Source organism: Sander vitreus, chromosome 21, assembly GCF_031162955.1.
Source record: "Sander vitreus isolate 19-12246 chromosome 21, sanVit1, whole genome shotgun sequence".
Lineage (NCBI taxonomy): Eukaryota > Metazoa > Chordata > Actinopteri > Perciformes > Percidae > Sander > Sander vitreus.
Window position 1 is genome coordinate 2,752,293 of NC_135875.1, and position 14,916 is coordinate 2,767,208.

At 42.1% G+C, this 14,916-nt stretch overlaps 1 protein-coding gene across 1 annotated transcript; it reads left to right on the forward strand.

The window, feature by feature from the left end:
- Positions 1 to 10,054: 10,054 nt before the first annotated feature.
- On the forward strand, positions 10,055 to 12,542 carry LOC144536192 (parvalbumin-like EF-hand-containing protein). Its single transcript, XM_078279197.1, has 4 exons — positions 10,055 to 10,160; positions 10,269 to 10,404; positions 11,443 to 11,558; positions 12,499 to 12,542. Exons 1-4 carry the CDS (start codon positions 10,055 to 10,057, stop codon positions 12,540 to 12,542), a joined length of 402 nt encoding a protein of 133 aa, XP_078135323.1.
- The last annotated feature ends 2,374 nt before the right edge of the window (positions 12,543 to 14,916 follow it).

Below are 14,916 nucleotides of genomic sequence, written 5' to 3' on the forward strand. Positions count from 1 at the left end.
CTGAAACCACACATTGATAGCCTACCCCATTGGCGCTGCTGTTCATTGGAGCGATGCGTCAACGCGGCCGCAGTATTGGTCCGAGGGAATCGCGCCTCCTAATGTGCACCATGTTAAAATAAAAATGCATGTTTTAAAACTAAACTATATCCTATTTTGTGTACTGTAGAGTGTAACAATATGCAGCTTTAAACCTGAAAAAATCCTTCTGTATGCTGTTGGTTCTCTCTGTGCATATTTGGACTCTTTTTAATTCAATTCAATTGTATTTACAGTGTCAAATCACAGCAGGAGTCATCTCAGGACACTTTACAGATAGACTAGGTCTAGACCACACTCTTTAATTTACAAAGACCCAACAATTTCCCATGAGCAAGCATTTGGTGCAACAGTGGCGAGGAAAAACTTCCTTTTTACAGGCAGAAACCTCAAGTGGTGAGGAAAAACTTTACAGGACAGAAGCAGGCTCTTGTCCCATTGGGACACAGAGACACTGATACAGATATACAGAAATATGAATCATAAGAATTAGAGCAGTTGGCATGATGCGCCGTGGCACTTATAGTAACAATAGAAATAATAGTTGTAGCAGTGCAGTGCGTCTTGCAGGGATAAAAAAATATATGCATGGGTCGTCATATCTTCACACACAGTACACAGGTGTGTTACACAGTGTACAGTTTTGCGTGTTCACACATCATTAGGAGGTTGTCTGCAAAACTGGTGTGCTAATCCACCACCCTAAAGTGCGTCTGTTTAATGTGACACCTCAGCTGAATAGGTCTTTATGGAGTCAATTTGAATTAGGCTGCCAGGCTTGTTGGAGGAGTCCTTTAACACCCAATTCAGTGATCTTAATGGGATTAATTACACTTTGCTTTGTGCCACAGAGTTTTTTTTAAAGGGCGGGGAGACTGTCAGGAAAGGAAAGATTTTTTGTTAGATGAATTCTCTATTCTCCGGTGAAGTGTAGCCGTCACACTGTGTTATCCGTCTGCACAGGAAAAGAGAATATCGAACCTTTTAGATCAATGGCATCACAGCTATTTGAGTCAGGGGTTTCAGCGAAGTGTGTCCCAACAAAACATTGCTCAATAAGAGTGTCCTGAGTCACTAACACAGTTCACTTGATGTCAAAAGCTAAAGATGTACACAAGCCTGTTTTAGTGTGTATACCAACAAGTCCTCCAAACCATACAACATTATGGGTCATTTATTCTTACCCTCTAAAGCATCCCAGGAACGTTTCATAAATTAGCGCCCCTAGCGGTGGCGGGAATACGACCTCATATCTAAACCAGAGAATGTCAGTGGCAGTTTTGAACGTAAAGGTTGTGATTTTAAACACGTCTTTACGGTCACAGCTGGTTATGTTTAGGCACCAAAACTGGACTGTAAAACTTTTCACCGTAAATGTACAGTAATACACTGGCAGCAGCTTTGCCAGTAAACTACTGTTTATTTACAGTAAGGATACTGTTTTTAAATGTTGGTATTTTTTCTGTAAATAGACTAACAGTTTCTTACTGTATTATTTGAATTTACTCTAATATACTGGCAGCAGTGTAATTCCCGCCTTTTCCTTTATCTTCCCAAGATGCATTGGTATTAACAGTAAATACCAGTAATCTGTAACATTCGCAGATAGTGCTGTAATATTACCGGTATTATGTTCTCCCAGAATGCATTGCCATTTGCAGTATGTATCCTGTATAACATTAAAACAGTAAGATACTGCTAGCTGTAAGTTTACATAAAAGGTTTACAGTGTATATTTAGTGAAGTAGCGTCAGATTTTTTAAATCAAACCACGATCTTTTTTTAAAGTCAACTAAGTAGTTTTGGTGCCTAAACATAACTAGCTGTGACCGTTTCACAATGTTAAAGATGTGTTCAAAATCACAACCTTTACGTTCAAAACTGACATTCTCTGTTTTAGATATGAGGTCGTATTTCCGCCACCGCTAGGGACGCTAATTTATGAAACGCTCCTGTGGGACGTATTAGAGGTTAGGAATAAATGGTTTGGAAGACTTGTTGGTATACACACGAAAACAGGCTTGTGTACATCCCCAGCTTTTAACATCCAATGAACTGTGTTAGAGTCCCACTTGAAAATAAAAGTAAATGGTGAGGTTTTTAACGAACGTAACGTTCAGCGCCACATGCTACTTTCAAGTGGGACTCGAGCCCTGCTCTCCCGGGTGAAAGTCCTGTGTTTGTTTGCCAGAAACGTTGTGTTATTAGGCCGGTTACACACTGGCTGCGTCGCGTGAGTGTGGCGTTTCTGTTGCATGTCAGCTGCATGGATTTTTCTGTCTTTACACACCAGAAACGTGTCTGACGCGCCGCTGGAAACGCTGAACACGCTTGCGTGTCGCGTGAAAAATAGACGCCGGTTCTATTTCTAGTATGCAAGCGTTTTCGGCGCGGCTCGCGTCTGAGGCGTGCATGTCACGCAGGCAGTGTGTAAGCTCTAACCTGTTAACATGGGAGCCGAAATATAAACGGACACACCACGCAGCTGACACGCTCACGCCACGCATCCAGTGTGTAACCGGCCTTACGCTTCGTCACATTACTTCCTGCTTTGTTCCTGTCAGAATTACTAAGGCCACTAGAGGGCGCCGCCACTAGTAACGTCAATATAAAATCAACGTAATTGCTGCTTGAACAAATGACCTCTGGGAGCGTTTTTGATGGGGAGGTGTTGTGTATACACATGCACAAACACACACACAGTTTTATACCCAATTGCCCAGACGTGTTCCACTGCTCATACTTTATTTAATGCACATGTTTTGAGCACATACAACTGAGTTATATAACTGTGTAGCACAAGACTTTCTCTGCAGAGCCCCTATTTCTTTCTGCCCTGTAGCACTTGAATATGAGTGTGTGGCAAACGGGCAGCAAATCTGATTACCTGCCTGTCGTGATGCTGGCTGGGAGCAGGGACAGGGATTTCTGATCAAAGTGGTGATGCTGTATGTGGAATAGACTTCCTCGCCGTTTGAAAGGTAGCTACAGATGTTCAGGGCCAGACATAATAACGGTCTCTGACGTCAGGCTGTAGGAGCAGTCTGCTACAGAATGCTCTGCGTCTCAGAACAATGCACAGTAAACACGTCACAAGATTACATTTCTGAGTAGCGTAACTACTGTGTCAAAACACTTTCGAACAGGGGTCTTCAACATTTTCTGGGCAGGGACCCCTTAGCTGAGAGAGAGACTGAGTAGGGACCCCCCTCCTACTGCTTATTGTATACAATTGAGTTGCATGTTAAACTGGGCCGAATGGATGAAAATAAATGGTTATCATTTATACATCATGTTTTAATGTTAAACCTACATTTGGAAGGCACAGTGAATCCTTAAGCTTAACTGTATGGCTACCACAGTTACCTACAGTAAGGTTATCTTCAATGTGTAAATCATTTTTTCACAATTAGGCTAATTTAAATTTGATATTAATATGTTGGATTCATAATAATGTACTGAATATTTTTAGACATATTTAAAATTACTTTCAAAAAAACTTTTTTTTAACATTGGTGGCCCCCCTGCACTAACTCTGAGGACCCCCTAGGGGTCACGGACCCCCTGTTGAAGATCTCTGCTTTGGAGACACTGCAATGATGCTAGAAATAAACAAGAAATGAAAGATTCATGTTCAACAAGTTAAATGGAGAAAGGAGGATGCAGGATTGGAACAAAATCAAGGCAGACGCTTTAAAGATTAATTGCCAAAGTAAAGGTATATATAAGCTTACGGACAGGTACAGGTCCCAGGCAACAGGGTTCCAGAGGCTCAGGCTCAGACGCAATGGCACCAACTGAGTAACATAGTAACTTCAACAATCCAACAGGGAATGAGTGAAAATGAGCCAGTTATATACTGGGCTGATGAAGGAGTGGAAACTACACATTTTTCCTTTGTTTTTGTGTCTAAGTGACTGATGGGAACAACAATTTTTGACATTGGTCCAGTATTAAGCGAGACCGCTGCAGCTGGCAGCAGCAACACAAGCTACAATGTAAGTTAATAGGGTTATTGGCCAGCTTGTATTTACCTTCACAAAAGTGCTCGTTTTGCCGCTGACAAACTCAGATTAATATTCTAAGTGTCTGACAACATTATGATTGTCAGTCTGGTGGGTTTAGCGCTAACGACCTCAGAGCTGTTTCTGGTTAAACAAAAAGGTCTTAAAGAGTTTTTAAAGGTCTATCTCTGAAGGGATCCTTTCCAGAATGTTGTCAGACACTTAGAATAATAATCTGAACCTTTCATTGGCAAAAACAGCACTTTAAGTGGACCAAACTGACGCTGAACATTTGCCCCGTAGGGTTACATTGCAGCCCGGTCTGTGGCTGCCGGTTACAGCGTTCACGTGCCCTTAAAGGAGGACAAATTACTCTCATTTCACTTCTATAATTTGGCTCACATCACAATAAATCAACCCTTATGCATTTCGGCTAAACCTTGAAACGTGCTACCTTTTGTTCACATTACATAACAACATACTAAAAGATCGATTTCAGGATTTTATTAATCCACATCAGATCACTCCAACAATGATGGCTTTTAATTGGACAATCGATTATTTTAAAGTCCAACTGTTGCCACTGCGGAAATTATACTGCTTAAAGGGATATTTCACCGCTGGAATTGATTTAAATTGGATCATTTATGTAGTAGAAATGTGAAATTTTTTTTAGAAGTTGGTGCCTTCTAGACCGAGAAACGCCAGAAAATGTATTTTTGGCTCATGTGGATGAAAGACAACAACTCCCAGAATGCACTTGCTTCGCCTACCTACGAGGCCACTCCCAAGCCGGTTACAGAGGGCAGTCAAGTCAAGTCAAGTGGGTTTTATTGTCATTTCAACCATATACACTGTACGAAACGTTTCACCGTGGCTCAAGTGGTGTTACACATTAAAAATATATAAAAACAAAAATTATATAAAAACAACATTAAATAAAAACAACAAAAGACAGGGCATAAGTAGACTTGTAACAGCACTGATTGTTAAGTTAGGTTCACCGTGAGGTGAAGGTAAAATATAAGACAGACTTGAAATCTTGAGATTTGCGTGGTTGAAATCACCAGCAACAATAAATAGTCCATCCAGATGTGCGCTTTGGAGCTCACTGATAGCTCTGTAAAGTTCAGCTAAAGCATTGGTAGCATTAGCACTTGGTGGGATGTAAACACCAAGTATAAACACAGCCGTGAATTCGCATGGATTGTAGAATGGTCGGCATCTAACAGTCACAGACTCCACCAGCAGTGAGCAGTAGTTGGATACAAGCACCGCATTTCTGCACCAGTCCACACAGCCCACCTCCACGAGTCTTACCTGACAGAGCAGCATCTCTATCTGCTCAGAAGGCTAGCAGGCCTGGTAGCTGGATAGCAGAGTAGCTGTTGTTCAGCCATGTTTCCACAAAAACAAAAACACAGCAGTCTCTGAACTCGCGTTGGGAGTTTTGTTGAAGTTGGATGTAGTCCAGTTTGTTGTCTAATGAGCGGACACTTGCAAGCAGGATGGATGGAACAGGTGGCCGGCTAGCGTTAGCTTTCCACCTAGCTCGAACTCCTGCCCTCGTTCCGCGTTTCCGCTTTCTTGCACACCACTTTCGATGTCCCCTTCCCGGGCTAGCGGCATCAAGCAACACCGCAGGCTGAGGTGCTGGTCTCTGTTGCGTAGTGTGTCGAGTATTCCGTCTGTAATAAAGTTTCCTGCATGTTCGCCGATCTTTACCAATGTATCCCGGTGGTACACATGTGCGATAGTTTGAATGCACATAATTGCAAGGTTGCTGCTGAAGAAGTCTTTGCCAGAGAAACATTTTACATTCTACTGCAGCAGCTGCTCCGGCCGCCTCTTGTTCCTCCATCATCCGCAACTGTTCCTCCACGAGCATAGGATTCACGCACCAGATCTTCAAAATCCCCTTCTGCCATATTATCTTCAAAACTACCTCCCGCCATTGTGGTTAGCCCTACTAAAGTATGAATTAATTACTCAGCTTTCTCCACAGAGCAATAGCCTGTTAGCTTAGCTTCAAGATTGCTGACACTATTTGGAAATTCTGGGAGTGAGGTCCCACCCGCTATGGGCGGGTTGAAAACATGCGGAACTAGCTCTGGCTGTAGTCCCTAGCCTCTGGCGCAGAATGATGATTTTTGCGTCATCAGAGGTTTTTTTCCAGACACACAATACAGAGATCTCTCGTCTCAGGGGGACATGAGGGAGGGAAGCACGGCCATTCGAAAATACTACCGGGTTTCTACTGATACAAAGCTTAATGCTAATCGGTGAAGTATCCCTTTAAGTCTGGATGCACCAAACATGAATAACTCCCAAGAGCCGTACGAAGGCTGCCCTCCAGTTCAACCCCATTAACAGGCCTAATGTGGGGTCTTGTCCCAGTACATCTGGAGAGATGTGTGCTTGTATGCAGCAGCAGGAGCCAAGGTTTTAATGGAGAACGGCTCCGCCGGGGAGACAGGTGCAAGGCCACTGGGGGCTGCGTCCTTCCCGTATATAAGAGACGGAGAGAGGGGGGAGGAGGTCAGCTGGACTCGACCATAAAACCTTGAATCTGGTGAGTACTGGACAGGATATGTTGGAAAGGGTGGTCACTGGTCTGTAACTGGTAATGATTTCCAATATTTTCAGAGCTGATTGGCCTGAAGTAAGACTTGTTTTCTCTTTTGCTATCATGGTTGCTAATTCAAAAAAAGAGAGACTTCATTTAAGAGTAAAATGAGTTGAATCAACATGGTGCGTGAAAGGTTGATATGTTAGACTCTTTGGCGAATAGACCATCGCAATGTTAAATTATAAGGGGTATAGAAGCTGTGGAAATACAGGAATATCCACTCGATGGAGTCTAGACACTGGTGCAGGTGATGAAGGGATAAAGGAAGCCTGTAGATCTGGATCGAGGTGATGTGAAGCGGGGCTTCTGATAGAGGAACCCTGGGCGCTGGGAATGATGAGAACTGGAGGTGAATGGGGGGGGGGGGAGCGTTGCATCCATTTAGCCTGAAATGACAACTGACAGCAGCAAAGAGTAGAACAGATTTAAAGTTTGAATGCAACGACGCGATAGCTCACGGAGATTGTGGTAAAATGTGGTTGATTTAACTGAAAGAGTAAACACCCACATTCAGCTCATGACAATGCAGCTGATCAGGTTGGGAGAGAGAGGAATGTGAAGCATAGAAGTCTTCCTGAATGAGCTGAACTTCGTTTTGTTGATGTTGGAGCGCGCCCATGTGTAGGGTTTTGATCCTCGGCAGGTTTGACTCCGACCTGCGGCCCTTTGCTGCATGTCGTTCCCCATCCCTCTCTCCTTTCGTGTCTTCAGCTGTCCTGTGGAAATGGGGGCCTGGGATGCCCAAAAAATAATCCTTAAAAAAAATGGTCGTGTTTAAAGTTCGGTGTGTCTCTATAGAGCCTTTGGCCAACGAGAAAAAGCACACGTTCATCTTGATCTGAATGATGGTGTGAAATCAGTAGAAGAGTAGAGGAGGAATGATGAAACCATAGGTGGAAATGCAGCAATGCTCTGCTTTATGTTGAGTAGCGTCACTGGCTGTTTTTCAGTCTCTGCTGCATTCTGCATGCTGTTTACGCAACTAATTCCTTTAAAGTTAACCTGCATACATTTATACCCCCATTTATGTCTCGGCTACTCACACACTGAAAAGTGTCCTCTGAGATCAGCGTGGATAGACATCATTCACCCTCCTGTTGACACAAGTAAAATTAAAGATCAGTTCACTACTTTCATTGAATTTGGGGTGTTTTATTCAATATTGTAGCATATTTCTGCTTTTTAAACTCCAAAATCAGGTATGATTTCATAAAGATTAGGTTTATTGACCATGAATTCCAAGAATACGTGTAAAATTAGTGTTTATAATTTGGTCTTAGTGGTGTTTATACTGGTGGGGGGGAAAAAAGTCAAAAAAATGTCAACAAAAAAAACAAAAAGTCAACAAAGCACCAAGAAAGCAACAAAAATATATATTAAAAAAAAACATGGAAAAAGTGTAAAAAAAAAAGTGACAAAATGACAAAAAAGCAACAAAAACATCTGAAAAAAAAGAAAAGAAAATGCGGCAAAAACTCTAAAAAGGGAAAAAACTTCAGTGGCGGAAGCATAGAAAAAACAATTTTCTATGCTTCCGGCTGTGGATGGGGACCTGAAATATCCATGACCTACCCAATCCAGCTGTGACTAATCACTTAAACCAGGTAATTGAGGTTGTATTGATTTGGAGTCGGGCAACGTTTGGTGCCAGTGATGATTAACAAGCCTGCCAAGAAAACAAGTCTGCCAAGAAATTATAAAAAGGAACAGCAGACATTTGTTGGAGACTCAGTAATGATGAAAAAGAGGTAGATGTGGAAGGAAGGTCCCTTTATTTAGGCCAAAGTGGCAAATTTAAATAGAAAAATACTACACAAAAACCACAGGGGAAAAGAAATAAGTCAAAATACTCATGTTGAAGTAACAGTAGAGTTTATTTATGCCTTGTTTCGAATGATTTAAAGGTTCCATATTGTAAAAAGTGAGATTTCTGTGTCTGTTTTGATTATAAAGCAGGTTGAGGTGCCAAATAAATATTGCAAAAGTATCAAACGTTCAAAAGAAATGCACACAGCCCATATTCAAAAACTCTGCCTTTAAACGAGCTGTCAGGACTGCTGTACGGTTGTGATGTCACCACTGTACTATATGTAGGTAGAAAGTATCGCTGCGGTGGCGTTACAGTCATTCCCCGGCTGCAATGGTGGTGCAGAGACTCCGAAAGCCCGGAATAACTTTTTAAGGAGAGACAGGCGCTAGAACGGAACGTTTCAGAGAGATAGTATGAGGAAAATAAAGTGTTTTCTGAACATTAAAGCACGTAAACATGTTCTAGCAGAAACCCAAAACTCAAAATAAGAGTATGAATCTGAAAATGAGCATAATATGGGAGCTTTTAATAAATGTACTTTGTTCTTGTCACTAGAGCTGCACGATATGAGAAAAATATGTTATTGTGATTATTTTGACTGGTATTGCGATTGCAATATGACTCACGCTAGTGGAGGGAATGATCATTTCTGTATCATTATTCTCATTGAAAAATATTAAAATAAAAATAAAAAAATGTAATGATTATGGTGTGATTTTTGCGAGGATCTGTACCAAAGAAAGATGATTTCTGTAGTCTGTAGGGTAGGATTTGTAAGCCGGGACATCTCTGCAGCACCACAATACTTAATTCAGAATGGTTTGACACATATTTTACCTTTAACAAATATTGCACCCCCCTGCGATTTGGATAATCCAGGGGTCTTCAACATTTTTTAGGCCAAGGACCCCTTATCTGAAGCGTTATTATGGATCCCACATAACGTCTAGACAAGCCCCGCCATACGAAGCAGCTCGATTGGTTGGGGTTAGGCATTGACCTCGAGTGGTTAAGGTTAGAATAGATTAGCATTGATTGGTCAGGGGATAGGACCTGAACAAATCAGGTTACGTTACCTTGCGTAGGCATGGACGCCTGGCCAATAGTAGTGTGTGAATACTATTGAAGGGCGGGTCTTGTCTAGTTGCGTGGGTTACATAATAACGCTTAGCTGAAAGAGAGGCCGAGCAGGGACCCCCTACTTCATATATTGTATAAAAATTTAGTATGCATATTAAACTGGGACAGATGGATGAAAATGGATTTTTTTTTTTTTTTTTTTACGAATAGGCCGATTCATCTTTGCTTATAATATGTTGGATTCGTGGTAATGGTATTTTAAGACATATTTTAATTTAAAAAACAAAAAAGCTTTCAAATAATATATATCAAACAATAATTTGGCTCCCCCTGCAGTAACTCTGAGGACCTCCTAGGGGTCACGGACCATATTGCGATTTCGATAAAATTGCGATGAATTGTGCACCCGTACTTTTCACCTTCGGTTTAACTGTTGAACTGCCTGTTTACTTCTCTCCTGCTGATCTCCAGCCCAGGACACACGTGGAGAACATGGAGGACGACTTCCGGCCGCAGGTGAAGAAGGTGGCTGTGGCCATGGGCGCGTCCCTCACAGAGCAGGACGTGGACCGCATGCCACGGGACATGAGAATGCAAGGTGACAATCTGTCTGTGTGTGTGTGTGTGTGTGTGGATTTGATGAACGAGGAGGCAGTCATGCCGATGATTTCACCGTTCGAGGTCACCTTTTTGTGACTTTCTGCAGGGAACTTCAACTACAGCAGGTTTCTGGAGTACATGAGGCAGTTCAAGACCTCGGAGCAAAGAGAGGAGGCCATCAAGAAGGCCTTCATGATGCTCGACAAAGACAACAGCGGCTACATAGAGTGGAACGAGATCAAGTAGGAGCCCTACTCTCATCCAGGGGCAATTCCAGGATTTTTGAAGTGGGGGGGCACAGGGGGAACCAATAATCATTTGGGGGGGGGGCGCTTTTATCAGAATACAGCATAGAAAATCTGCTTAGAAATATAGGAAATATTGGATAGGATAGAAAAACATAATGTAATTCTGCTAAATAATACATCACATTCATTATTAATTTCACTTGTTTTCATTTTAAACAAATTGTATATCAGAATACAACACACATTTTCTAAAGGCTCAGTATGCCACTTTTTGAAAAAACTATTTCAGTGCTGGTTCCATGGTATCAGAATTTTGGAAAGTCATCATGGAAACATTAATTGGTCATGTGACAAGGGCTGGGAAGATCTCTCTGATCCGATGGAAATCACAGTTGTCAGATTGATGGGGGGGGACACACACTAGGGACGGCATTGGTGGAGGGGAATCATATTTCAGGGAGGGCTGGTGCCACCCCATGCCCCCCTTCTAGCCCACCCCTGCTCACATCTTGCCAACAAATCCAAAATTTTCATTTTCAGCTTCCCTGAAAACTGAAGATGTAAATATTTAAAAACATGTCACAGATATTACATATTTCATTTTAGAAAAAGGCTCAGTAATTCCCTAACACAGTTGGTCACTGTAGTTTTATCAAACAAATGTCAACAAAAGTGTCAAAAAGAGCGTTAAACGCATTAAAGAAAAGGGTCCAAAGTGTGAAAAAGAGAGATGTTAAATGTGTCCAAAAAAGGTTTGAAAGCTTAAAACAAAGGGTCGAACTCAAACCCTATGTATTATTGGGTAGTTTAATTTATAATAAAACAACAGATTTTATAAACAACATGTTTCATGTGTAAAAGATCTTAATGTGTAAAGTAACTATAGTAAAGTGGCATGAAAAGAAAAGACTCAAGTAAAGTACAAATACCTCAACATTTGGACTTAAGTTCAGCACTAGAGTAAATGTACTTAGTTACATTCCACCACTGATAGTTACTCATGCTATCTGATACAGATTTCTCTGTTCACAGGTACATTCTGTCGACAGTGCCGGCTGCGACCCCGTTCGCTCCCCTCTCTGATGAGGAGGCGGAGGCCGTGATCCAGGCTGTCGACACTGATGGAGACGGACGCATCGACTACAGAGGTGAGGGCGCCCTCTGGTGCACTGGCCTGCTGTCACCACTGAGGCTCAGCAGTTAGTCAGTACAGCAGGCTTTACAAAGCTCAACAGATACATGCAGCAAATAGAAAACGCTGATTTCTCACATTTCTAAAAAGATACGTGAACAGCAAATAAACTCAGCATGGTGCAGCGCTTCTGTGATTATCATGTCAACATATTGCAGTTGGGTTGCAGTTATTTAAATAGATAGTCATGCATTGTTAATTAAGTTAAAGTAAGTATTATCAGGAAAATGTACTTAAAGTATTAAAAGTAAAAGTACTCAATGCCGAAAAATCCTCACATTTTAGCAACTGGAAAAGACAGTTCAGCTGGACTTGTAGGCCGTTATATTGTTATATCGTATTTTATAAACTCCATGTGTTCAAAACTCTTAATGTGTAAAGTAACTAGTAACTAAAGCTGTCAGATGAATGTAGTGGAGTAAAAAGTACAATATTTCTCTCTGAAATGTAACGGAGTAGAAGTAGAAAGTGGCATGAAAAGAAAAGACTCAAGTACAAGTACCTCAACATTTGTACTAAAGTAGAGTACTGGAGTAAATGTACTTAGTTACATTCCACCACTGCTGGGAAGGAACTTGTTTTGGTGGAACATGTGTACGTTCAAAAGTAGTTTTAGTCGTGCAACAGAAAACTCAGATTGGACAGATAGTCTAGCTAGCTGTCTGGATTTACCCTGCAGAGATCTGAGGAGCAGTTAACCATAGTCCTCACAAATCCACCGGAGGTTAGAACACCAACACAAAGAAAGAGGAAGGGGACGGACATCCGGCCGAGAATGAGGGACATCTGGTGGAATTTCCGGCAGCACCTGAACTATCAAGATAGTGCAAACTTTTTATTAGAAAATGCAGCTTCATTAAGTGCCTGATTTCTGTGTGTCCCTCCATGCCTTGCAGAGTTTTCAGACATGGTGAAGATGGAGAAGAAACCGAGAAAGTAGAGGTCGCGTGGTTAATCCGTACTACCGAGGAGATACGAGGAGAGGAAGACGATCTACCCTCCTTAAAGAATGCTCTTCTTCCTTCTAGATCAACACTGTAGGGATTGTGAAGACTGTTATCACTTTGCTAAATGAAAAAGAGCAAACGTTAAGTTTGTTCAAGTTGAAAACATTACTGCTTAATTGGCTCACTGCCTTGTGCCAAAAACACTTAACCTGGATCTGAGTTTGTTTGTCTGCTAAAAAGAAAACTAATGGTACAAGCACACTGTATGTATCACCAAGACACCACCCTGGTTTTAAACAGAACTATAAATAGAAATTCAGAAATCAGTCTTCACTTTTTGTCTGTGCTAATAATACATCACATTCATTATTAATTTCACTTGTTTTCATTTTAAACAAATTGTATATCCGAATACAACACACATTTTCTATATGCACAGTCTGCCCCTTTTTAAAAAACAATTACAGTGCTGGTTCCATGGTGTCAGAATTTTGGATAGTCGTCATGGAAACATTAATTGGTCATGTGACAAGGGCTCGGAAGATTGTCAGAACCAAGCCCCCAGGAAGAGCGCCATGTCTAAAAGCCACCATGGGCTTAGTGGATAACGGTGGTACTGCACCCCATGGCCCAGAAAGACTTTTCACATAGACTTTGCATGGCGAAAGAAACGTCTATATTTCAGCGGATCATTTGTTTCGGGGTATATCAACTTACCAGCCCAAACAATTAAAGGGTCCTTGTTTAAAACGTCACGTTTTTAACATTTTTAACATTCACTAGAAGCGAATCCAGAATTATAAAATTAGGCATGATGAACGTGCATAATGGACGCGAGCAGAGCCGCGGGACAGCGCCTGCCCGCTCACATGACTGTTCTCCCGAGGTCATGTAGCTAGCTGTAATAATGGATATAGCTAATGGTTGTAATTCACCATGTGTTCTATTAATACGTCCATGGTATTATCTTATGAAGTTATGATACATCCGAGGGATGTATGTATGCTGTAAAGCCTGTTAGCTACGTGGATGTAACGTCATTAGCATTTCCCAAACTGGCGGGCTATCGGCTAGCTGGCTAGTTGCTAACATCAGGAGTAGCTAGCATGGCTGTATTAAGATCTATAGCTACATAGCTAGCTATATGCCTACATAACGTTACTACAGACATAGTGATTACATCGCCTTGGTTCTCTCTTATGATACATCCGAGGGTCGTATGCTGTTAAGCTTGTAACGTGGATGAGAGCTGAAGCCATGGATGAGCTTTGTTCACGAAACTGCAGGCTAACTGCTAGCGCTAGTTATTAGCTAGCTAGCTAGCTAGTAGCACGACATAATTATTAAATCTCCTTGGTTGTCTAGCTAAATACATTTATTGTTTATTTAGCTAAGCATGTAAAAGATCGGGAACAACGAAAACAATGTTTAACGTAAGTGAATATGTTAGACAATGAAAACGGCGAGTTCATGAGTTCGCCACTTGTAAGAGACACGAGAGATAAGCTCATGAACGAGCATGTTGCTACCGGTTGCTAAGACAACACAAACAAATTGTTGCTAGTGCGCGTGTCCATTGTGACGTTATGGGCCAGCAATGCAGAAGATCCGAGCTCCATGTTTGCTCTATGCGCTTTTGAGCACTCTCATTGGAACGTACGGGGCTTCCCACCGAACACTGTATCCAGTTCTCTTAATACATCCATGGTCAGAACAGGCAGCCAAGGGACAGGACTCTGATCCAATGGTAATCACAGTTGTCAGATTGACAGCACTCTAGCCCAATGGATGGGGGGGGGGGGGCAATCATGTTTCAGGGGGGGCCAGTGCCTCCCCATGCCCCCTTTCTAGCCCCTCCACTAGTTTGACCCCAAAGTCTGGTCTTTAGTGTGCAGTGCCCCGGCAGGGTTGAAAGTGGTGAGCCAGGGCACGTTTCGGTTGGACTCGGTCACGGTACACATCAGTGTGATCGCTAAATGTGCTTGGGTCTAGTTCTGACCTTACAGATGAACGGGAATTGCAGTCGGCGTAGTCTATATCCTCGACGTTCCACTTCCGGGATTGTTCCGTTGCCGATGGAAATTCCGCCAGATTTCACTCATTTAGGCCGATATCCTGCTCCTCAGATCTCTGCAGGGTAAATCCAGACAGCTAGCTAGACTATCGGACAATCGTGCTCGGGCATGGTTTAAAGGCAACTGGGCCAAGTGTGAGTACGCCCTAACAAACCAAGAAAGAATCACAAACCCACTGAGATAAAGAGTAAGAGTTTATGTTAAAGGGGTGATAGAATGCAAAACTGATTTTACCTTGTCATAGTTGAATAACGACAGTTTGGTGGGTAAATAGGACATACATAGAACCTCT

Coding starts and splice junctions, on each gene's coding strand:
- LOC144536192 (XM_078279197.1), top strand. CDS start 10,055: ATGGAGGACGACTTCCGGCCGCAGGTGAAGAAGGTGGCTGTGGCCATG. Junction 10,161..10,268: donor ACGGGACATGAGAATGCAAG/GTGACAATCTGT, acceptor GACTTTCTGCAG/GGAACTTCAACTACAGCAGG. Junction 10,405..11,442: donor ATAGAGTGGAACGAGATCAA/GTAGGAGCCCTA, acceptor CTCTGTTCACAG/GTACATTCTGTCGACAGTGC.